General features: G+C 37.0%; 2 protein-coding genes across 2 annotated transcripts; both read right to left on the reverse strand.

Annotated features, from left to right (window-relative positions):
- Nucleotides 1-14,951: 14,951 nt before the first annotated feature.
- LOC113347898 (uncharacterized RNA methyltransferase BH0687-like) lies at nucleotides 14,952-18,718 on the reverse strand. The gene is made up of 10 exons (XM_026591587.1): nucleotides 18,325-18,718; nucleotides 17,961-18,203; nucleotides 17,681-17,842; nucleotides 16,814-16,923; nucleotides 16,591-16,699; nucleotides 16,312-16,467; nucleotides 16,081-16,196; nucleotides 15,829-15,995; nucleotides 15,561-15,691; nucleotides 14,952-15,466 (listed from the first exon to the last, which is right to left on the reverse strand). The coding sequence occupies exons 1-10, from the start codon at nucleotides 18,682-18,684 to the stop codon at nucleotides 15,359-15,361; spliced, it is 1,662 nt and encodes a 553-aa protein (XP_026447372.1). The 5' UTR covers nucleotides 18,685-18,718; the 3' UTR covers nucleotides 14,952-15,358.
- A 590-nt stretch (nucleotides 18,719-19,308) lies between these two features.
- Nucleotides 19,309-24,379, reverse strand: LOC113347899 (protein SUPPRESSOR OF GENE SILENCING 3 homolog). Its single transcript, XM_026591588.1, has 7 exons — nucleotides 24,098-24,379; nucleotides 23,643-23,661; nucleotides 21,679-22,703; nucleotides 21,064-21,358; nucleotides 20,613-20,857; nucleotides 19,961-20,115; nucleotides 19,309-19,853 (listed from the first exon to the last, which is right to left on the reverse strand). Exons 3-7 carry the CDS (start codon nucleotides 22,693-22,695, stop codon nucleotides 19,649-19,651), a joined length of 1,917 nt encoding a protein of 638 aa, XP_026447373.1. The 5' UTR covers nucleotides 22,696-22,703; nucleotides 23,643-23,661; nucleotides 24,098-24,379; the 3' UTR covers nucleotides 19,309-19,648.
- Nucleotides 24,380-26,248: the final 1,869 nt, after the last annotated feature.

Below are 26,248 nucleotides of genomic sequence, written 5' to 3' on the forward strand. Positions count from 1 at the left end.
CTACCAATACATGTATAGCCTCGATCTTCAAGGTGTTTGATAGGAAGTTAGATTGCCAATCACTTTAGAATACTGAATGAGACTTGACTAGCTTGTTCTTTGGTTGGCTGGGATAGAAGTTGGAGGATACGTTAAGAAAAGCAACCATAGAATTTGACCGGATGCATTCGATAAGGGCCACCTCTTGCTAAGAGTCATGTAATTATGTTTTTCTTTTTGTTCATGTATCAAAAGTGTCATTATGTTGTAAAGATCAAAGTTTTTTTCTTTAAAAAATATATATATATCAAAAAAAAAAAATCATCAAATATTTATTCCATGTTTTGTCATGTTAAAGACAATAGTTCTCTCTTGTTCCAAAAATAAAAGAGAGTAATCAATGTAAATAAGAGTCATGTAAAGAGTCATCTTTTTGTTGTAAATAGTCTTGTACTAAGCAAGGAGGGTGCAGCCATCGATGTATAACGCGGGTAAACTGAAATATCACCAACTCATTGGGTGAACATTCACAATTCTCGTAAAGCCGGACAGCTAGCTTGGCTTAGAATTCGGTTCTTAGCCTAAAAACTATCTCTTGGTGGTTAGTAGTCATAACTTCAGGTCATTCTAGAAACATGTGTAGATACACTTTACACTCTTATCACATGTATTTATTTGTTATCAGTGCTAGGATTGTGCCTTTGATAGCTAGATTGACATCTCCATTTTGCTGTGAGCTTAAACTGACTTGCACATGTCACATTTGATGGAATCTGAGCTTATATTTTGACCTAGAACTTTGTAGGTACGTTCTAAGCAAACCTTCACGAGACTTCACTCGTCCACTAGGGACACCTAGTGGTTTAAAAGGCTTAGTGCATACGCTAAATGCATTCGAGAGACCAACGACAGTGGTATAGGTAGGATTTCCTTAGTTTTGTTTTACTTGAGGACAAGTAAAATTCAGGTTTGGGGGTATTTGATGAGTGCTAAAAAGTGCATATTTCTATATATTTTTCTTGGCATTTAACTCATCTTTTGTGCATTAGTTCTACATTTTATCCCATATTCTGTATTTTCTTTGTTTTCAAGAATAAATATTTTTCTTATTTAATTTTGCATTTTTAGGTACCAAATAAAGTTTGGATGAATTGCGGAGCGAAAAGAGCAGAAAAGTAGTGAAAAGTCGGGAGGAATTACACAAGGAAGCCGCGAAGAATGTTGTGTGCAAGACCAAAATGCTAGAACTGGGCTTGAAGAGGAAGAATTGTCCTTAAAGAAGATATGGGCTTGGCATACCCAAGGCCTAAAACCCTCACCCACATCCATTTCCTATATCCATACCCGTTTCCCTTTCTAGCCGTCAGATTGGATCATCTCAGCATCCTATGGTCGCAGCATCACCAGTACATCAAAGTCTGAAGCTCCTGTCTAACACTACAGCACCTAACTCCATCTTGAGCCGTCAGTTTCGTTGTATCAGGCATCCGACGGTCGATACCATCCTCTTCACTTGTAGCCGTTAGATCAATCTATCATTTCCGCATCCCACGGCTCAGCTTTGCGAATCATCGAGACTTGATGCATCCGCTCAACACCCAAACACCTAACACCTATACCCTTCAGCCAAACGCACCTTACCCAAATTCTCATCTTCCTCCTTCGAGCAGTCGAGCTCTGCTCCTGCCAACTCCTTACCCTGCCCCGCTCAACCACCACCATCTCCTCTCAAATCAACCAAACACCATAACCCATCTCCACTACCATCATTACAACCTATCTAGCCACCTAATTTCCCATTTTTATACACGTTTTTCTCAAAACCCTAACGTGTGAAAAATTGGTAAATTAGGTGAGTTAGGAGAGCAATTGGAGGTATGGGAAGCAAGAGAAGACTAATTCTAAGCATGGGTCGAAGTTTGATCGGAGTCAGAGATTAGGTAAATTTCTAATTTTAATTTCTAAAACCCTAATTTTTCTGAATTGGGAATTTTTTGGGGGAAAACAATTGAATGTTAAATTGAGGTATGGGTTAGTCTATTAGGGTTGTTATCAACATTAGGTAGGATTATTGTGATTTAATTTTGATTTTCACCAAACCCTAATGGGGACTGTTTTGGTCCTGTTTTGGGGGAATTGATTGTAACTATAAATATGGGTTGTGGGTGTTGTGTTGAAGGCATGCCTGGATTAACCAGAGCATCAGTAGAATAGTTTAGTTTTGTTATTTCCATGAACTGTAGCTTTGAGGGTTTCAATCTTTTCAATTCCATGATTCTCAATTCAAATGCATTGTTAATTTTAGCTGTTCTGAACTCCAACATGTATTTAATTTAAAAATGGATGCCTACAGTGAAAATAAGACGATAAATGGATGCCTACAGTGATACCTGGTAGGCATTTAAAAATGTGAAAATAAGACAATAAATGGATGCTTACAGTGATACCTGCAAGTGCACAGGGTCAGTTGTAGCTTGTGTGCAAGAACAGGGTCATTCCACGGGTACTTGGGGTGTATTGAAGCATTCCTAAGCTAGTTAATCTAAATGCAATGAGTGACAATGACACAATGAAGCAAAGAGAGCAAAACAGGGCCTATACAAGGTGAGTTAAAGGTGACAGTGGCATATACAATGGTATGGTAGTGGCAATGTGGTAGTGATAAATCAAGACAGTTGCAAACCAAGGCCTAAGCCAAGGGCAATGGCAGGGGAGCAAAACTACAGATACAAAACAGAGAAACAACACAACTAGGTTATGAATCCACCTTGTGACCTAGCCAGATAGTGTAATTCTATGTTAAATCCCTGTCCCTAATGGAGCTAGGTGAAGGTTCAAGCCTGCCTATGTTCCAGGGCGTAGATAAATGGAATGGAAAGATAAAAAGCTTGCTCAACTGTTTACTCCTAGCATTGACTGTCTTTTGACAGCACAATCAATCACAAGCACAGTTGAGCACTAATTTCCTCCATTTCTCAATCAATTCTATTTACATGAATTATAACCTAACATTCCACCACTAACAGTGACTTAAGGCATCATCTCAGCCTAGCTATACACATACACATGTGAGCTCACATAACAGCAACAAAAAAAAACATTTACTAAACAGAGAACTACAAACTAACATGTGAACTAGAATGAAATGTGAATTAAAACATAAAACAAACTGAATTGAAACAAGATAAACTAAAACTGAATTTGGAATTAAAATTGAAAATTAAAATTAAATCTACAAATACAAAACAGGGAAGAAAAATCTACCCAAGAGGAACTGGCTAGTCCAGCCCTCATGGGGATACACTGGCTAGTCCAGAGATATCCCTTACAACACACCCACAACCCTCAATTTATAGTCCACAACACTCAATTAGGGTTCTACAAGTTTCCCCCAAATCAGTCAAAATTAGGGTTAGATATTTTACCTAATTTGATGTGATAACTCCCAATTCTTCTCGACCCATGCTTCCATTTGTACTCCTCTACCTCTCCATAGCCTTGCTGTCGTTATTTGAAGACATGCAATCACTTTCATCAAAATCACTCGACCTCAGTGGCGTGTGGAATTGATGAAGATGATTGAAAATCATCATACGAGTTAGGTGGTGAGAGTGGGCTGTGGTGGTTAGATAATTTGGTGGCGGTTAGGTGGTAGAGATGGCTGTTGCAGGGTGATGGTGGTGGTTCTGCACAGGGTATGGTGGAGAGGAAGAAGGTGAAGGTCGATTGTTTTGGGAAGAAGGGGATGTTTGGTTAGGTCATAGGGTTCGGTCGCTATGGTGTGTAGCGGGACAGAAGAATCTGATGATCAGCGTGTGAAAGACGTTGGATACGAAGATGGTTGGTAGATCTAACGGTGGTATGAGAGATGAATCACTTGGACCGTTGGATTGTGAAATACAACAAAGTCAACGGTGCTAGATGATGTTAGGTACTGTAGTGTAAAGCGAGAGTATCTAATTTTGATGCACATGCATAGGAGCGACCGTTGGATTCAAATACAATCTAATCTGAAGGCTTGGAATTTAAGCGCTGTGGTGTTTGTCAGAGACTTCAGATTTTGATGCTCTATGAATGAGCGACCGTAGGATGATGAGTTGGATCCAATCTGACGGCTGAGAATGGAGGCGGTTTTGGTTATAGAAAATGGGTTTGGGTAAGGGTTTTGGGCCTTGGGTATGCCAAGCCCATATCTTCTTTAAGAGCAATTCTTCCTTCTTGAGCCCATTTCTAGTCTTTTGGGCTTATGCGCACCATTCTTCGCGGCTTCCTTGCGTAATTTCTTCCGGCTTTTCACTACTTTTCTGCTCTTTTCCGCTCCGCAAGTCATCTAAACTTTATTTGGTACCTAAAAATGCAAAATTAATTAAGAAAAATATTTATTCTTGAAAACAATGAAAATACAGAATATGGGATAAAATGTAGAATTAATGCACAACATATGAGTTAAATGCCAACAAAAAGGGATAAATACATACAATATTTGGCACTCATCAAATACCCCCAAACCTGAATTTTACTTGTCCTCAAGTAAAACAAAACTAAGGAAATCCTAACTATACCACTGTCGCTGGTTTCTCGAATGCATTTAGCGTATGCACTAAGCCTTTTAAACCACTAAGTGTCCCTAGTGGACGAGTGAGTCTCGTGAAGGTTTGCTTAGAACGTACCTACAAAGTTCTAGGCCAAAATATAAGCTCAGATTCCATGAAATGTGACATGTGCAAGTCAGTTTAAGCTCACAGCAAAATGGAGATGTCAATCTAGCTATCAAAGGCACAATCCTAGCACTGATAACAAATAAAGACATGTGATAAGAGTGTAAAGTGTATCTACACATGTGTAAAGAAAGATCGGATGTTATGACTACTAATCACCAAGAGATAGTTTCTCAGGCTAAGAACCAAGGTCGAAATCTAGCTAGCTGTCCGGACTTTACGAGAATTGTGAATGAGTTGGAGGTATTTCACAATTACTCGCGTTGTACATCAATGGCATACACCCTCCTTGCTTATTACAATGAAACAACAAAATGACTATTTACATGACTCTTATTTACATTGACTACTCTCTTTTATTTTTGGAACAAGAGAGGATGGAATTGATAAATACTTGATTTTTTTCTTTTTGTATTTTTTTTTTTTTTTGTATTTTTTTTTTGAATAAGGAAACACTTTTGATACATATACAAAAGGAAACAAAAGATTACATGACACTTTGCAAGGGTAGCCCTTTTTGATGCACCCAGTTAAATTCGATGGTTGTCTTTCTTAATGTAACCTCCACCTTCTATCCCAACCAACCAAAGAACAAGCTAGTCAAGTTTCGTTCAGTATTCTAAAGTGATTGGCAATCGTGACTTCCTATCAAACACCTTGAAGATCGAGGCTATACATGTATTGGTAGATCGTGCGCGTGCAAATTTCTTATCACTATGTGAATTGTGCTAGAATCAGGGTGCCTAAATATCTAGACTAAGACTCCTAATAATTACATATTTGCACAAGAGTCAACATTTCAAGGTAAATGAGCTCCATTTTTATGTTTTTTTTTTCAATTTTTTAATTTTTTTGGAATTTTTTAAATTTTTTCAAAAAGAGGGAGTTCTGTTTTCAATTATGGCATATTATCGTGGTATCTACTCTATACCCCCAAACCTAAACTAAACATTGTCCTCAATGTTTCAAAATATGAACAAAATTATAATACAACATATGAAAAGGGACATGCTGAGTAGAGTAAAAGGAGAGAGAATACCCGATTTCGGCGAAAGCAGAATTAAAACTCCGTTATCCAAGGCAAAACTCCAACATATTTCAGTTAAGAGTCACATTGGATTAGCAAAATATATACAAAAGGAACAAAAGGGTTTTAAGAAATTTTATCTACTGGATTATGTACAAGAAAATTTGGTTTTTAATGGGATTGGACTTTTCGGGGAAAATTTGGTTTTGTCGGGAGACATTTGGTTTTGGCGGGAGACATTTGGAAACTTTTGGTTTTTTTAAAGGGAGCAAAGAGCTTTGTGTTTCTTGGGAATTTTGGAAAAGAAATTTGGTTTTTTATGGGATGAGGAAAAATTTTGGTTTTTAAAGGGAGCAAAGCCTTTTGGTTTTTAATGGGTTAAAGAAAAACCTTTTGGTTTAAATGGGATAAAAGGCCAAGCCCACTGTTGGGTTTTGCGAAGCCCAGCTACGTTTTTGAAAAACAGGCCCACTGCTGGCGAGTAAAGCTCACTGTTGGTTTTTGGAATTTTGAAATTTTGGCCCACTTGAACTTTGGTTCAGGCTCACAGTTCAGAAACAAGCCCAGGTAACAATTTGAAATTTGGGCTCTTAAATAGCCAAAGGTCGAGGCCCAACTGGGCTTTTGAAAACGTTTTCTGTTTTTGGGTCAAGCCTACAGTGTAAATGTTTTGTTTTCAAATGGATGTTAAGCCCACAGTCCCAGAAATTTAGTTGGGCTTTGGCTAGCTACTAACTAAAATATGAGGCCCAACTGGGCTTTCAAAAGTTCAGTTTTCTTTAATTTAAACAACAGGCCCAAATCAATCTAAAACCATGCCCACAAGAAATTAAACAAACAAGCCCACAAGAAATTAATTACAAACCCAACAGAAAAATGGAAAAAATTATTACAAGCCCACAAATTAAAAATGGAAGCCCACAGGTTGGGTTCTCTTAATGGGTTTAGGCTTACTTGCTTAAGCACAGCCCAGCTGCTCAGTTTGGTTGCAAAAGCCCAGTTGGGCTTTGGATCATCCTAAGCTTTGGCTTCAATACTCAAGGCCCAGTTGGGCTTGGCTTATGAATGGCAACAACACCACTTCAGGCCTAGCAGCAGGAGCAGATCAGCTGCAGCAGCAACAGCAGGCTTTGCAGGTTCATAGGGCCACAGCAGAGCAACAGGTGCAGAAGGCAGCAGCAGTTAGCAGCAACAGGCAGCAACATGGGCCACAGCAGCTCAGCAGCAGTCTTGGCCTGGCACAAGCAGGAGCACCACAGCAGCACAAGCACAGCAGCTCAGCAGGAGAGCAGGAGTACAGCAAGCACAGGAGCAGCAGCAGCAGCAGCTCCACAGCAAAAGCAGCAGGATAGGCAGGTACCTGCTGGCTCAAAGCAGAAAGTGAGTAAAGATGCAAGCTATGATGCAGGAATGTAAGTGAACAATATGCAAATGAGTATGCAATGCAGGGAAAGATGCAAATGCAATGAACTATGATGCAAATATGAAGATGAAAGTGAATGCAACAAAACATCAAAGAACAAATCAACACACAGCGCCAAGTCCCCGGCAGCGGCGCCAAAAACTTGGTAGGCATTTAAAAATGTGAAAATAAGACAATAAATGGATGCCTACAGTGATACCTGCAAGTGCACAGGGTCAGTTGTAGCTTGTGTGCAATAACAGGGTCATTCCACAGGGACTTGGGGTGTATTGAAGCATTCCTAAGCTAGTTAATCTAAATGCAATGAGTGACAATGACACAATGAAGCAAAGAGAGCAAAACAGGGCCTATACAAGGTGAGTTAAAGGTGACAGTGGCATATACAATAGTATAGTAGTGTCAATGTGGTAGTGATAAATCAAGACAGTTGCAAACCAAGGCCTAAGCCAAGGGCAATGGCAGGGGAGCAAAACTACAGATACAAAACAGAGAAACAACACAACTAGGTTATGAATCCACCTTGTGACCTAGCCAGATAGTGTAATTCTATGTTAAATCCCTGTCCCTAATGGAGCTAGGTGAAGGTTCAAGCCTGCCTATGTTCCAGGGCGTACATAAATGGAATGGAAAGATAAAAAGCTTGCTCAACTGTTTACTCCTAGCATTGACTGTCTTTTGACAGCACAATCAATCACAAGCACAGTTGAGCACTAATTTCCTCCATTTCTCAATCAATTCTATTTACATGAATTATAACCTAACATTCCACCACTAACAGTGACTTAAGGCATCATCTCAGCCTAGCTATACACATACACATGTGAGCTCACATAACAGCAACAAAAAAAAAACATTTACTAAACAGAGAACTACAAACTAACATGTGAACTAGAATGAAATGTGAATTAAAACATAAAACAAACTGAATTGAAACAAGATAAACTAAAACTGAATTTGGAATTAAAATTGAAAATTAAAATTAAATTTACAAATACAAAACAGGGAAGAAAAATCTACCCAAGAGGAACTGGCTAGTCCAGCCCTCATGGGGATACACTGGCTAGTCCAGAGATATCCCTTAAAACACACCCACAACCCTCAATTTATAGTCCACAACACTCAATTAGGGTTCTACAAGTTTCCCCCAAATCAGTCAAAATTAGGGTTAGATATTTTACCTAATTTGATGTGATAACTCCCAATTCTTCTCGACACATGCTTCCATTTGTACTCCTCTACCTCTCCATAGCCTTGCTGTCGTTATTTGAAGACATGCAATCACTTTCATCAAAATCACTCGACCTCAGTGGCGTGTGGAATTGATGAAGATGATTGAAAATCATCATACGAGTTAGGTGGTGAGAGTGGGCTGTGGTGGTTAGATAATTTGGTGGCGGTTAGGTGGTAGAGATGGCTGTTGCAGGGTGATGGTGGTGGTTCTGCACATGGTATGGTGGAGAGGAAGAAGGTGAAGGTCGATTGTTTTGGGAAGAAGGGGATGTTTGGTTAGGTCATAGGGATCGGTCGCTATGGTGTGTAGCGGGACAGAAGAATCTGATGATCAGCGTGTGAAAGACGTTGGATATGAAGATGGTTGGTAGATCTAACGGTGGTATGAGAGATGAATCACTTGGACCGTTGGATTGTGAAATACAACAAAGTCAACGGTGCTAGATGATGTTAGGTACTGTAGTGTAAAGCGGGAGTATCTAATTTTGATGCACAGGCATAGGAGCGACCGTTGGATTCAAATACAATCTAATCTGAAGGCTTGGAATTTAAGCGCTGTGGTGTTTGTCAGAGACTTCAGATTTTGATGCTCTATGAATGAGCGACCGTAGGATGATGAGTTGGATCCAATCTGACGGCTGAGAATGGAGGCAGTTTTGGTTATAGAAAATGGGTTTGGGTAAGGGTTTTGGGCCTTGGGTATGCCAAGCCCATATCTTCTTTAAGAGCAATTCTTCCTTCTTGAGCCCATTTCTAGTCTTTTGGGCTTATGCGCACCATTCTTCGCGGCTTCCTTGCGTAATTTCTTCCGGATTTTCACTACTTTTCTGCTCTTTTCCGCTCCGCAAGTCATCTAAACTTTATTTGGTACCTAAAAATGCAAAATTAATTGAGAAAAATATTTATTCTTGAAAACAATGAAAATACAGAATATGGAATAAAATGTAGAATTAATGCGCAACATATGAGTTAAATGCCAACAAAAAGGGATAAATATATACAATATTTGGCACTCATCAATACTTAGTACCCTCTCCTTTTCAATTTCCATCTCCACCAACAACCGAATCTCCTTCTCTTCTCCATCTCTTTTTTTCATTTTCAAACGAAACCATCATTGATTAGCGACAATCCAAAAAACGATAAATCATTTTTTTTCTATATGATGACGAATCGCCTAAGGATGAAGCAAGCCACTGGGATTTCTTATCCTAGTTCGGATCATCCAGGATTTGGTAAAGAGATTCAAAATAAACAATCGACGTCGCAGACGGTTATGGAAGACGAACAAACTCTTAGCGCAATACAAGAAGAAATATGGCTCCAATATCAGGTACTTTTTAAATCAACCCAATACTCAAAATTAGATTTTAATAACATGTATTCATTCAAAGTTGAAGACTTTTGACATTAAAGTTTTATGTGTTTACCAAAGACTGATTGCTTCAGGAAACGGTCGTGTTTCATGCACACAACAACCTGGATGTGTTTTCTGATTGAAGAACATCTAACCAAAATCGGTCAATGATCATGCCCACCTCGATTGATTCCTGCATAAAATAAATAATTGTGTTTCTGTTGGTTATAATTGATAGAATCGGATTATGTGAATGTTCACGTAGAACGACTATATAACTGCGAATTCTAAACTGCTAAGACTATATTGGTTTATGTAAATATCCACATAAACTGATTCTTGGTGGAGAAAATTCCCATCTCTTTTCTATAATTTTTAACCTATAATAGGTTGTTGGAAGCACTTATATAGAACGATTCATTTGTGGAAATTGTTAGGAGTCGATTTATGTGTATGTATCGTGATGACCGATTCTCTACTTGAAATTCGTAAAATACACTTTAATTTAATTGTTTTTTATTTTTTATTCGGATACATCAAAAGTGCAACCCGAGAGTTCTTTAAAGTTAGAAACATGGTGAACGACCATCATCCACAAGCTCCTTTTAGTGAATAGTCCGAGTTTTGTGTGCCTATCTCATCGTTTAATGTTTGCACCCTGACGTGTAGTTCATTTAATTTCAACTGGAACGATTTAATGGCATGTGGTGAGTACGACATGGGGAAAGAAAGTTCATTCATCCGAAGGAATATGGGGTTCTGGTCAAACACGCTCGAAAGTTCATCGACGATGTAATGATGTGCGATATTCAAGAATATGCATACTAAATTATCTTACGTAATGCCCTAATTTCCTAAACTATGTAATGTGTTGATTCCCAAAACTACAAATGGATACTTTGTTTATGAAAGTATGAGACGATCAATCTTTATGTACATCTACAGTCCCCGATTCCTAAAAACGGTCCATGTTGCAAGTAATATACATCGATTCCTCGTAGTTTTCGTGAATGAAGAGCATCAACTCATAATCGGTCCATGAGTGCATGAATGTCCACCGATTCTCGGTTGATGTTTTTTCAAAAGATCAAGAGAAATCATGTTCTGATGATCGATTAGTATTAGTTGATTTTTAAGTTGGGAAGATTAAATATCTATTAATCAACCTAATTAAGGAAAATGGTTGGTTTTTTTATTTTGCTTCATAATGACCTGTTTTTATCTTTTATTGATAAGCCCCAAACTAACCAGGTTTTATAGCCAGGAAGAGTGGTGAAACAAATCTGCAATCGTACATATATATCAAATAAGCATAATTTCCATCTGCAAATTTATTGAGACATATAAGATGGACCTTTATTTTCTTTCACGAGTTTTCCCCATGTTTCTGTGGGTTTTAGTTCATTAATATATATCTCCGTAGTGATTGCATAATTTTTTCTTCGATCTATTACATTCATGATTCTATATTCAATTTATTTATATTCTTAGATTTTTATGATAGTTGAGGCTACTATGACACGTTAGACATATGAATAAAGCATAGCGGTTCTTGTACTCAATGGAGGAAAAATAAAATGCTTAAAAGCCCTAAACCTTTGTCTCTACAAGGTGCTTAATCTATCTCTTAAACTATTACCCTGCGAACTTCAGAAGTTTCTATTGCAATTTTTTCTAGTTTTCTCCAATATCTCAATCCCCCATCATTCAAAAATTCCCCTTTGGTATGCAATTTTTAAAATGCAAGAGTAGTAATATAAAATTTGCACATAGCCACAATAAAACTACATTATTAAGTAAATTCTACTCATTTATATTAGGTGCATGAATTAGATTTTTAGCATTCACACAAAATGATCATTATATTTTTTTTTTGGGTGGCTAATTGGCTGAGAAAAACTTAAATCATATAGAAGTAGCATTTGTTTTACTTTTCACCTTTAAAACAAATCACATGAACGCTTGGCACTTTATGTTTACCCTTTCTCACACTAAATTTATTTTCTCTTGGTTAAGACACTAGATTTCATAATGGAGTATAATAAGATAGTCGGTGCCTAGTTGGTATGTTTTCTGAAAATCTCAAGGTAAACACTTCCTTTCATGTATTTCTTATGGATAAACATGTATCCTTCAGATTTTTTGAGCCATTAGAGGAAACTAAATTTCTCTATCCGGAAATATGTATGGACACCACATGATAAAGCTATCTTGTTTGCTGCTGAAGGCAGCTTATGCATGCTTTTTTGCCATTTATATCAAGTGGGGTTGATTTGATGTTATTCTTACAATCACCACAGAAATAACTAATAGCTTGAAAGGAACCTATTTGGTGCTTTCGGGGAATATTAATTCCATAGAGATTAGAAGAGAATTTAGTAAATGACTAATAGTAAGAGTTTCAACTTTTTCACAGTCGGTTATTTGGGTGGGCTTCTGTTATTACTTGGACCATGTACCTGATTAATTGTAAGTTTTCACTTCATTGTACATGTTTCTAGTGTTTCTTGGTTCTGTTTTTGTTTCTCATTTTATTAGCCGTCAACAAACCTTAATGAAGAATTTAGAATTGGAAAATTTGTTGATTGGTCCAAAGCCCATATAGTTATTTATAGTAAGGTCCAATCAGAATTTTTTTTATCCGGAGGTCCAAAATTAATAAAAAAATAGAAATGACCATAATACCCCCTACTACCAAACGTATGTGTCTACACTGCTTACAAATTTGAGTACATATCTGGCACACTGCTCACAAATTCGAGTACATATATGCTAACAAATTTGAGTACATATATGCCGCACTGCTTACAAATCTGAGTACATATCTGTCGCACTGCTTACAAATTCGAGTATATATCCGCTGCTTACAATTCGAGTACATATCTGCTGCACCGCTTCCAGGTAAAGTACATATCTGTTAGAATCAATTATAAATAAATTAGCACATATTTCAGTATTGCGCATACATACTTATGGATCAAACAAAAAAAGTGACAAAATTCTGAATAAAACAGAATCAAAAGAAATTTCTATCAGTACGCCTTATACGTACTGCGTATTCATGAAATAAAAATCAACTTCCTGTAAAAAAGAATTGATGAATCCTCCAAATTTCAGAGTTCAGTGCCGTACCTCAAGCCAAACTGATGTAGTTTCACTTCCTGTGAACAGGTATTGACCCAGAAAGATGGTGTCTCCTTTCTTTACTGTCTGCACAGAATCATATAGCTTAGGATAACATAGTCACACAGGTATCGCAAAGACAACAATTGAAAGGTTCAAGGGAACATCTACACTGTCATCCTTCTTCCTAATCATTGTTTTCCAATTTTACGATATACATCAACAGAACGCAAACATATTCGAATTATGTGACAACAATTCCCAAGCCCAAACTGAAATTACACTATGATTTAACCAAAATTTCAGCACACCTTTGCTAATCCATCATAATTGATTGGCAATACATCTGAAGTTGCTTCTTTATCTTGATCCGGAGTCAAAACAACCGATGATTCAGCCTTCAGTGCAATCGATTTTTCACTTTTATTAAGAACTTGCAATTCAGGGCCTATTGTATCTAGCATAACCTGAAACAAGTGAACAACAAGATATGCACATTTATTATCAATTTTCACTCTATAATCCATAATAGCAATTCCAAAAAAACGATTCAAAAACTGCAACAACAACGAAGATCATGACAATTCCTTAAACAATCCAATTCAAATCAACAAAACTTACAACACAGAGCTTCTTAGTACTCTTAACAAGTATGATTAGTATGATTTTGAGAAAATAAAGAAAGAAAATAACTAGAAAATCAAATTGAGAGTTCAAATAAGCTAAAACCATCAAAATATAACCAAAAAATCGAATAATTACGATCAAGATTCATAAAAACAGTACGTCATATACGTACTGATGTTTAATACACAAGCAAAAACTGAAACCAAACATATAGAAGCATAGTAAACACAGAAAAATCAGTACGTCATATACGTACTGATGGTTAATACATAAAACTAAACTGAAACCAAACCAAAAGCCAACAAAATGAAACTAAAATTCTAGATCTACAAACGAAACAAACGTAAAACATGATTTTATAACTAGATCTGGACTATTTTCATCAAAAACCTTCAGTACATCATATATGTACTGATGATTAATACACAAAAGCAAACTAAAAACAAACCAAAGACCAACAAAACCGAGTTAAAACATCAGATCTAATAATGAAATGAACATAAAACATCACTATCTATCTAGATCTAAAGTATTTTTACCAAAATTGAAGTAAAAAATTAACGAATCAAGCATGAAGATCATAAACACAAAAAAACTGAATTTAATTCCTCTTTTCGAAACCTTAAAATCTGAATTTTGAATTTTTTTTCCCATGAAATCAAGAGATTTGGATCTCAGATTAAGATAAAATCAATAAAAAACTTAAAATAAAGATCAGTATAGGTAAATCAACTTACGAAATACCTCAGAATCAAAACAAATATTTCAGTATTACATATACGTACTCATGGATCGAACCCAAAAATCAATTAAAAAACGCTGATAGAATCCAAAAACAATGACAATACTTTGAATATAACCGAATCAACATCAGATCTAATACCTAAACATTAGATTTTGCTATAAACATAAAAATTTCTCTAATCCGAGAAGAAAAAAAACCTAAATTAAAATTAGCTTTTGAAGAAGAAAGGAAAAATGAAAACCTAAACTATACCAACAGTAAGGAAGTGAACCTACCGATTAATCTTATTTTGAATTCACGAATTGATCAACACCTCAGAAGATCTTCATAGCCGGAGCTTTTCACCGAACCACAAATGAGAAAATGAAGAAGAAGAAGAAGAATAGATCGAGAAATGAAGAAGAAATGGATTTGGTTACTGCTTTATATACTTAAGGGTGTTTTCGGTATTTAAAAATACGTCCTCATATGTTCCACACGTGTGCAGGACCTGGGCTTAAAAAATTTGGTCCATTTTCATGTTTTCTTTTAATTATGGATCTCTGATTAGTGGGCTTTAATGGGTGGACCTGTCACTAACTAAGAACACTATAATGGTACCTATTGGTAATTCCTACTTTAGAATTTTGATGAGATATATAAAGAGTAATCAATCCATGTAAAGGGTAACTAAAGAGAATTCAAAAATTAAAACTTCCCAAACTTAGAAACTAATCCAATAATTAATATCACGGTAGTCCAATATTAAATTGCAAATTGCAGTTTATTCACTGATTCCAATTTCCATCCAGGTCTCTTCGCTTAAAAAAAAAGTGGGAATACATAAAGTGCAAAGGTAACATTAGTGTACATTTAAAACATGTACAAAAACATTTGCTATTTTCTTACACATATCCGTCCATTGCAATGGAGAAATCCGACGGACAACATAATTGCTGATCAGCATAAGCTCATGGGTGACTTCTCAGTATTTCCGGTCACAGTTGTTCAATTCAACAACTGAGAAGTGCTAGGCATCTAATGAAGTTGCATGATTTGAGAAGTTTGATGATGATGCCATAGTGTGTCTGTATTTGAATATGTGAAGTCTATGCAGACCTTGGCCGAAAGAAGCAGGAAATACGAGGGATCATTCGAGCTCCAGCAAGCAAACACATTCGATATGAGGAGTGTGAGGAAACATATCTACTGGTTGTAAGCTTTTAAGTTTGTAACATCCTTTTATATTTTTCTCTTCCTGCACAATATCTCTTATTAGCATTTACGAAGGATAAGAAGAAATAAGGACAAGACTGATAAAAATAAATAAAAAATAACGCCTGTTTACGTACCAGACCATGGCAAAGGTAATCAAGGTCACGAGCACAGGTTGCGGGATTACAAGACACATAAATAAGGCGTGGAGCTCTTAGCTTCAGTAGATACTTTATCAACTTCAAGTGCATACCAGGGCGATTTGGATCTGCAAGAGTTTATACAGAGTCATGTTACTATATTGAAATATGGCAATTCATCTCTGGGACATGGCTTTGCAAAATCCAGAAGACGTGAGCAACTATGTAGATGCACAAGTAAACTCATAATGAGCAACAAGATAACCTGAAATGACAATGTCCGGCCTAGGAAACTGATCACCAAAATTATCACTGATTTTATTGAGGTCTCCTCGGATAAATGTAGCATTGCTGATGCCATTATTTTCAGCATTTCGGCGAGCATCTGAAATGGATTGAGGAACCATTTCATAGCCATAAACATGTTTGACCCTGGCAGCGGGAAAACCCAACAGCGTGATTAGTCACCAAAAAAGAGATTACTAATTGCAAAAATCAATAAAGAAGAGATACTTACTTTTTCGCTAGTGTCAGACCAATGGTCCCAGTTCCACAAAACAGGTCAAGAACAACTTCAGAGCCATCTCCTCTAAGGCCAGCACATTCTTCAATAAGCCTGTACAGAACCTCTGCCTGGAAATGAAAATATTGCGGTCTATTTACTTTTCCTCGTCCACAATTTCTTCAAGAAAATATATAAGGTCTTCCTCGACAGTTGGATAACATTGTAGATAAAAAGTAGGAGTACCTGGTAAGTATTTGTCTGGAAGAAAGAGTTTGCTGATATTTGAAAAGTAATACCACGTAAGACTTCCGAGATGGAAGATTTCCCATATAAAATGTATTCTGCTTCCCCAACTGATGTGTTACCAACAGAAGTGTTGACATTATTGATGATGCTTACCTGTCGATTATAAAGCAAATAAATGAGCTAGACTTATTAGATGCAAACCTGAAGTCCTAAATCATGACTGTAGGAGGAACAGATAGAGGGTACAGAAATAAATAATACAGTAAAATTACAAACCACTTCAGAAATCGATGAAATCTTGTCGACAAGAGGCTGTAGAAGCTCTGGCTTGTAGGAAGAAGTGACAAAATTAACCATGAGCTCAGGCGATCCAGTCTTGGCGTCACTGAAACAGAAATCATAATAATAACAAGTTCAAAATCTCTTATTAGTGGTAACATAAACGTGCATCTGACAGTATTAACAACAGCTGAGCTAGGATATCTGGTAGTTAGTATACCTGCCCGTCCTAAGCATAAGGTGTTTAAGAAACCCAACATGCTTATGAACACAATAAGGAGAAAGGCCAAGCTCTGGATCCCTCCAGCAATCTTGAACAACTGCAAGAACCTATAATTGACAATAAAAACACTATAACCTTAAAATTAGAATGCAATTTAGATCGAAGTAAAGAAGAATGCCACGAAAATCAATACAGGGGTTCATATGACAAAAAAAGCAAGCTTAATAAATGTGGAGAAAAAAGAGAGTCATTAACAAAAGAAGAACAAAAGCTTTGACACCAGCAATTTACTTGCTGCTGGCTCTCTATTACGTGCTCACATATATGAAAGAAATGCCAAGGTATTAAGTGGTGATGTTATGAGCTAGAGATTGGTGTACCAGTGGACGTAAGGGTGTCTCAAGAGTTTGATTACATTTCTAATTTTGATTGGAAGAAGAAACTACAAAATCAAGTCGTATATTTCTCGTTCGCTCTTCTAGGGAAAAAGCAGTAATAATACTAATAAACAACTACCTCAAAGTCCTTGGCTCCCGATACACAATAAGCCTTGCCTATGTCCGCATACCATCCAACTCACAGTTCCAGTAAGATAGAAGACCACTAGTTCACGAGTAACCCGAAGTTAAGTTAAAATTTTTAGTTTATATACATGGTAGATTGGTCCTAAATTTAGAGGCACGTGCAAATTAAGTAACAATAACTCCGCTTACAGTGATCTTAACACTTGGCATAAGCCTCAGGTCGTAGAAATTAGATCTCATGACCATGATGTTTCAGATGTCAAGACTATATAGTTGAACTTGTTTCTGGGGGCAAAGGGTATAGATACGAAATTTTAATGTTTCAACATTTTAACCGTACCGTATTAGCAGCCTCACTTTGTAATAAACACTTTTGAACGTTGAGGACTTTATCAAAAAATCCTGGAGCATGCAATCCCAATGCGTAGTCATTGACACCCCCTTGCCTCTCATGCAATTCCTCCACAGGGAGCCACTTTAGAGTACCAAAAGAAAATTCCATCTGCAGAATGTTAAGAATAAACAGGAAACAAGATTCAAAACCAATAAATCAAGATAACAAGAATAGTTGGCTGTATAAATAACCAAACAAGGCAGTTTAAGAAGAATCTACCCCAAACCTTGTTACGGTAATTAAACTGAATATCGCAAGGAACAATAGGCTTCATCACATTAGCAAATTGCGGGTCATTTGCAGAAAAGTTCCCAACATGTATCACCAACTCATGAACTTGTTGTTCCTTTGCTCTAACTTGAGCCTCATACGATAAATTCTGTGTTTTACAACCTCCGCAAGCTGAAGCATACTCACACGGCGCCTCAACCAAATCATTGTGAGGAGTAATAGTCTTCAACTTCTGCACCTACAAAATTCAACAAAAAACAAAGTCCACATGCCAGTTTTCACTTAGGCCTTACATCAAACACTTGATACACTCAAAATTAGCATTTTCAGCTGACAACCCCAGAGACACACTAACTAACCTCAGCATAACTTCCTTTCTTACGAGTAACACGACCAATGAAACGCTCACCAGGAAGAGCACGATCACACATTACAACAAACCCAGTTTCTTCAACTTTACAAACACCTTTTCCTTTAAATCCTAAGCTTTCACAGACAAGTTCTAACGTCTGATTCTTCTTTGGGAAAAAAGATGAAGGTTTTGTCTTTGGTGTACTTCTATTACTAGTACTGATTGAAGGCTGTAATTCTTCATCTTTACTTTTTTTCTCAACTGAAAGAGAAGCACAGCAGTAAAATGAAGGAGAAGTTGTACGATATTTCTGAAACCCTAATAGAGAATTTAGGCGCCGGAAACCATAATTGGGAAGAACTGCCATTGCAGTCCCTGTGTTTGCAAAGAAGGAAGCGGCAAAAGAGAAGAAAAGAAAAAATGGAGTTAATTGGTTTTTCGCGTAGAGATAAAGGGTCTTTCCGTCATTTTCCTTCTTATTTGACTGAGTCATAGTCTGACTCGTTGAGTCTGACTCATGGAAAAATGGATTATCTATTCATGATAATTACCAATTTTACTGAAAAAAGACGTTTGAAAAACACTCTATATCATTACTGCAATTTGAAGTTTGTGCACACCATAATCTCAGTACTGCAACTGAGATTAACCGAGTCTGACTCGCTGAATCTGACTCATCAAATTGCATAAAAAGACACATTACCTCATAATAAGTTGTTAAATTTACTAAAAAGATGTTAAAAATAAAGAAATGGAAACTCTAATTTACGGAGTCATCTTAACTTGGAGTCTGACCGGTTGAATCTGACTCGTCCACAAGAAATGGATTAATGGATAAGAAACACATTTACCCCATAATCAGTTGTTAAATAAATTTAATAACTAAATAGATGGTAAAAAAGAAACATTACTGCAAGTCTGACTCGCTGAATCTGACACATTTACCGTTTCAAACAATTTTGCTGATATGAAATTTGTGCACAGCATAATATCGGGAAATAAGAGGAAACTCTAAGTTAAGTACTAATAGTAATAGTATTAGTATTACTGATTGAAAAATCAAACAGTAAAAGAGTTTCGGTATACTACTATACCACCATTTGTCTTTTCATTTTCTTCAGAATATAAAAGCCTAGACTTCAAAAGGAAGAAAATAACTGGAGTCATTTTCTTCAGAACTTACGCCTAGAAAATCAAAAGAAGAAAATAAAAAAGTGCAGTAAGTTAAACTGGGTGTCTATGGCTAAAGCGGGAAAGACTGTATGTATGTTCCTGCATATCCCTCTCTACAACTTCTACTTGTGACCATGAACCAAAGCTAGAATCCCACCTTAAGCGGATTGAGGACTGTGGCGACTCATGAGTTCAGTCAACGATGTATCGAACTCCTTCTCCAGGTCAACCTCTTCTTGCAAATGCTTACATTTCAGCTCTGCTTTCTTCTCTTCATGCAATTTGATCAAGCTGTCTCTTTCTGCTAAAAATTGATCTATGCCTTCTTCCTGGGTCTCAATGAATTTTGCAATCTCCTTGTTCCTGGACAAAGCAACACTAATGATATCAACCACATAATGCACACACAAGAAATACGGGTTCAAACTTCAAAATGCTGTTTTCTTAGTACATATGTTAAGAACTGTTACCTGATCAACTTCTCTTCAGTACTCTTGGAATCTACAACATTCAACTGCTTTGTGCGTTCTGCTTGTAGCTGTTCTGCAAAGTTTTTTTCTTTTTCCCCCAACTTTTGATGGATCATCTCCATTTGGGCCTTGTAAAATTGTTCTTGTTGATCCATCTATAAAATAAGAACATATCAGAGTCATATAAGACAGTTATTAACAAAGAGTAAACATAGTAGTTTTTCAATATTTACTTCAGTTAAGTATATATACTAGGGTAAAAGGACATAATACACGTAAATATGATGTCAGTCACGATTTTATGTTAAGTTAATCACCCCTTGCAACAAACCCTATTTCTAGTTAACCTAATGAGCTTTAGAAAATAGTACCTATAGTAGCCCTTTGCCACTTATGAAGTCTAATTTTCAAGTTTTGTAAGATGTTGGGAACTTCAATGCTTCTAAAAAGTCTAATTTCAGTTCAACAAAAACAATCACAAGAGAAGAAAGAGAACTACTTCAACAGCCATGACCACAGTCAAAGAAACAATAGCAGAAAGCAAGAGCAGTGAGAGCTAAATATAAAAGGCCTGCTAACTACTCAAGAAATACGAAGACAGACAGCAGCTGGTAGCTAATGCTTTAGAACAGCAACTAGTTTTGAAATTTACCTCTTCCTTATTCTGCTCATGCTGCAATTTTGTTCTTTCCCGCACAATGACGTTCTCTTTCGTCGTCTTTCTTAACCTCTCACTCATAATCCCAAGCGATTCTTCGAGGCCTTTTGTGTGACGTTGATTTTTATCGAGCCTGTTCTTATACCATAACAGCTGCTGATTCTCTTCACTCATTTGCTTCATTGGAGTTACCACCATCTCTTCATATGATCTCATTTCAAATTTCAGCTTTGACTTACCTGGTTAAGCACGTTGAAGCATGTAAACAAAACATATTTAACTACCTTTAGAAGCGGAATTTAATATATATCTCAAAGCAAATAATTCTGTAAGAAAAATAACAGCTGGATAATTGCTCTACAAACTACAAAGACGTATGGTAGGATGACCTTCAATAAAAGAATGAACCATACTACTGTACTGAAGCTAAAGATGTGAAGCGAACCTGGAGAATGGAGGTTGAAGTTATCCATATCCTCCTTGTTTGCGATGAAACCATACAATTTGCGTGCTCCACCTGCATAGAACAGAATTCTGCGATGATCCCAGGCATCCCTGTCTCTTCCTTCCTTAACAAAATGATTGTGAAGTCTCTCAGCTTCTACATAGCCTGTAGGTAAGCCTTCAAATACGAGGAGACTCATTCCCCGGTGCCCTTTCGGACCATAGGAATGACGAGCCTTCACTGCATTATATGCACTAAAATAATCAAGCAGCTCTTGATTACCCATGCCAATCCACTGCAAATCCATTCAACAACACAAACTATATGATATACATAGCAGATGACAGGAAGCAATGAATTATATAAGGAACAAGTGGTAAATAACAAAACAGAGTATAATAAAATCCAGAAACTCCTAATGATCGATATACAGATGCATTGAACATCGATATACATATGCAAAATAGAGAAAGCAAGTCCCCATATATACTTCTACTTCCCAAATTTATGCTTTTTATCAGAATATTTATAGTCAATCCACCACTAGCAAAATGGTGGAACCAAAATTCAATGATAACAAATTCCATTTTTTCACTTCAAACATTTAAATCATACCTTCTCATTTTCGTCTTGATCAAGCTGAGTGTTCATAACTACAACCATCGGAGGCCAAACAATTTGTTTATCAGGAACAGATCGATGAAGACCATGCCATTTACCATATACCTCACCAACTGGTACAACAGAAGTTCCCTTCCGGCTCAGCTCCTCATCCAAGAGTTCAGCAAACTCTCTGTGAAGCTTCACCCTCTTGGATCCTTTGGTCTTAGCATGGGCCATTAGTGGTTGCAATCCTTTGTACCAGTCAATCGCGCCTGGTCCATTTTGGCATGCTGGGCAGTGCCACTGCCGTATAGATGAATTTGTTTCCTCAAGGGTCAATTTATCTAAGATGTCGAAGAACTTCTTAAACCACTTGTTCTGTTTGCGGGTCTCATGGCTCTTCACGCTATCATCTGAATCGAAACCATCAGAATAGATGTCATCATCGCTATCTTCGATCATGTCTTCCTCATAATCAACATCATATTCGAGACTCTCTCTCTCTGCTGGATTAGCTTGAACTGGTACATTCTCTGCTGCCTTAGCTTGAACTTGGCCATTTCTTGCACCCCACTGCCAACCATGTTGTAAAGGAGGAGCAATCTTACTTGGTGGTGCCATGTAATTTTTCTCCCAGCTTGCATTGGGAGATTGGCTTTTCGTAATTCCTCGTCCACCTGACTTATTATCCTGCCAGGCACCTCCTGCAGCCTTTCCTGCAACCCAGGATGCAGAAGAGGAATTTTGGGAACTTCCCGAAACCAAGGATGGAGAAGAGGAATTTTGGGGACCCCACTGTTTTGGTGCACTTGCCGCGCCTCGATTCTTGCGAGACACTACCTCCCACTGAGAATCTTTACCGGAATCAAGGCTTAGGTCTGCGATATTAGAACCCAGCTGTACAACTCCAGCCTTTAGGTTACCAGAGCCTGAACCTCCAGAGATTTGTCCACCTGCATCTTTCCATTTTGCAGGTGAACTACTACTACCAGGAAAAGATGGCTTGCCACCCCCTTTTTTCTGACTCATTTTTCCTCCTGCATCATTTAAGCAATGAAATTTTCATTAACTTGATAAACCATGTATATGAAATTAGAGGTATCCTTTATGGGACTAAAGATTTAAACCAAGGAAAATATACACAAGTATTGCAATTGCAAAAGGCATTCGGGCTCAAAAATGACAGTAACTAGCAAAGTATGGTAATTCCAGCATTCAGATAACTTCAAAAGATTTAGAAAGAAAAAAAAAAGAGAGAGAGAAATGAGCTGCTGCTAGTAACAATTGGGTTTCAAAGTGCATACACTTAAACACCTCATTTTAGAAAACATAAATCAAGGGAGTATATTCTCATAGATTTTATACTCTTCTCCCTCAAGTTCCATATATAACATAACTTTTCTAAAGACAGAACACCAATAATTCCACGATTTCCATCACCCAACATGCTAAAAGATCTTAACATAGTATAAATGGGCATGAGTAATCAACAAAACTTACCTACTTGAGTACTATCAGTTACTAGTACGGAGTAATTAACAATATGCTAAAAAAACCCAGAACACACTCCTCATCTAAACATCGACAATCAACCTAGAAGCATAATATCCCCTTGAAATCAACACTTAAGCTAGAAGCATTAAACCCATCTAGGATCATAAAACATCTCAACACCAACTGTTAAGGGTAGGATCATAAAACCCCTTAACACCATCTTTTAACTAAAAGCATACCACCACTTAAAACACTCATAATCTCACATATAATGTACATAAACAAGCAAAGATCAGTAACAACACTCATAATCTGATAACGACCACTAACTATCATGCAAGATGAAGGTCTTCGATGCTAAAAATTTCTAGGGTTTCAAGATCAAACCCCAACTCACTGAAGAAAATGCTTAACAAGATTACTAGAGTAAATAAAAACATCAAAAACACAGTATAAGGAAGTAAGAGTGCGAGAAATAGTACCTTAAAATACTGATTGCTCCTTGAGAAAGTGAACAAGGAATCCCAAAATCCAACATACAGAGAAGATAACAAAAACAAAGTCAGAAAATCACAGAATCAAACACAAATAAACCTAAATCCCACAACAAAATACAAAATAAACTGAAACCCACAGAATCAAACACAAAAACAAACAAATCCTTGAAAAAATCTGATAATCCAAGCACCCATTCAAAGATTTATCAAAAAGTAGACCTAAAACCCCATTTTCTAAACAAAACAAAAAAAGACACTGAAAACCACAGAATCTAACACAAAAACAAGTAAATCCTTGAAAAAAAACTCATAATCTACACATTTCTTTCAAAGATTTATGAAAAAGTAGACCTAAACCCCACTTCATATACTAAAAAAAAAAAACAGTGAACCCATCAGATTTTTTTAGGGTTTTGGTTGAAACACTGAACTCAAAATACCTTAAAATGACCGGAAATGTAGAGAAACGGCGAGATGAACAATCTCCGGCGGTCTTCTTATCACCGAAACATAATGTGAGAGAAGAAGAGAAAAATGATTGAGATGATGAAGGTTTCAGAATGAAATCAAAAATGGAATTATAAAGCAAAACCCTAGAGCAAAATAAGAAACCCTTTGCGGTGAATTTCTAACTATACTGCAGGTTTGGGTTCCATTCAATAACTCCCCTAAAATGGAAAAAGCGTTTCTTTACGCGTCGTTTCTCAGAGATTCCTGCTTTTTGTGAAAATGTTAAAGGGCTCGCGGGCTTATGCATGAGTAATTTGTGAACGGCGAGGTGGCGTGCTTTCAGCGTTTCGATTATGATTTCTATCAGCATTGAGCAAGATCTCAATACACTCATTGGCATTCTCTGTCATGAGTGTCTATGATTTTACTTGCACCCGGGCATGACTTCTATGTTGGCGATGATCATAGGGTGTATGGATGGGTGGAACACCGAGACTATATGCTACTGAAATGAGTAACCGATGTGACTTGATTTCATAAGTCTCTAACCGCGTCTACCTCTTGCAAAAAGAAAAACAGCAATGATACATGTACACCAGCTATATACCGTGATTTACACAGTAAAATGATCGAACGGCTTTTAGGGATTTCCTGGGAAGATTCATTTGCCGGAGGTGGGGTTAATGGTGGGATCCACCACCTTTTGGTGTACATCACGGTAGTGAGCTGCCCTAAACCAGACATTTTCGGAAGAAAAAAAAAGACATTGTTGGCTTCCAAGAAATTTCATGTCACGTCTCGAGTCTCTGCAAAGTGCAAAGCATGAACGGGGACAAGATCAGTTACGTGAATGTGCTCTTGTAGAGAACGAGAGATTCCTTTCGTGTGCCAAATGGAATTTATATTAGCTGATTGTCTGGCACGGATCCCGCAGTCGACTTTAAAAACACAGGCATTACAGTTTAAGATTACTTTTCCAAGGAACACAACCCCATTTGCTTCGAGACTAATACGTTACGCCAAGCACTAATGGTCGATGATTTCGCTACGTTATAGATTCATCGCAATGAAATGAAACTACATGGTCTTCTGTGTCGTTTTAAAATAGTGACATCCCTTATTAACTATTTTACAAAGTTGATCAGATTTGGAACACCTTGTAGTTAAGGGAAATGGCACGGAAACTCAGTTTCTATTTACTTCTTCACTTTACGGAAATTCAGTTTCCGTTTTTGTGTTAAAATGGATATTGAGTACTCGTTGCATTTTACACGGAAACCAAGTATTCATTTCTAGTATTCCTGTTATACTAAAACTTCTCTTTTTAACTCTTTTTTTTTACTAAAACTCTATTTTTCACGTATTATATGTCCTTTATTTTCTCTTAATAATTATCTTTTAACCTACACAAATACTCTTAGTGGAAAAAAAATATTTACACGAAAACTTAATTTCTATGCAGTATAGCTAAGGGATGGCAAGGCACTATAATGAGGTTGCCTTTAGATCCATTTCTCTTAGTTTCAAATAAGCTATAGCCAAGGAAAATTGCATACCATGGTGTTTGGCCTTAAAGCATGTGGCTGATTGAGCTTTAAAAAGATATTAAATAAGGAACGCGCGATTGGGGATATAAAAAATAATTGGCGAATATAGGAAAAGGACAAAAACAGGATCCAAATATCAAATCAGGGTCACCCCTTATCTAAGTATTTTAAGTAATTCATAATCTACCCTACTAATCAGGATTAGTGATTAATAATAATTAGTAAAATCTTAAGATTATTTGATAAATGATTAGTGTGTATTATTTTTTGTGTTTGGTTAAGTGAGGTGAGAGTAGAAGGAGGGAAAGAAAATTTGAGAGGGAAATTATTTTGGTGAAAATGGAGGATGATTGTGAAGAGAGAATTGTTGCTAAGAGGTTGAAAATTTGACTTTTTTTTTCTTTGAATCCACCATTTTTGCAGCTGAAAAATCTCGGTGCCGGCATGGACGTGGTATGAATACCATGCCGGAAGCAGCCATACCGGCATGGTATTCATACCACGTCCATGCCGACACCAAGATTATCCAGGGGGTCTGGGGGGGTCCGGGGGGCGTAGCCCCTCCCGGCTGTGTTCCTCAAAACCTATTCCATT

Source organism: Papaver somniferum, chromosome 2 (assembly GCF_003573695.1).
Source record: "Papaver somniferum cultivar HN1 chromosome 2, ASM357369v1, whole genome shotgun sequence".
Taxonomy (NCBI): domain Eukaryota; kingdom Viridiplantae; phylum Streptophyta; class Magnoliopsida; order Ranunculales; family Papaveraceae; genus Papaver; species Papaver somniferum.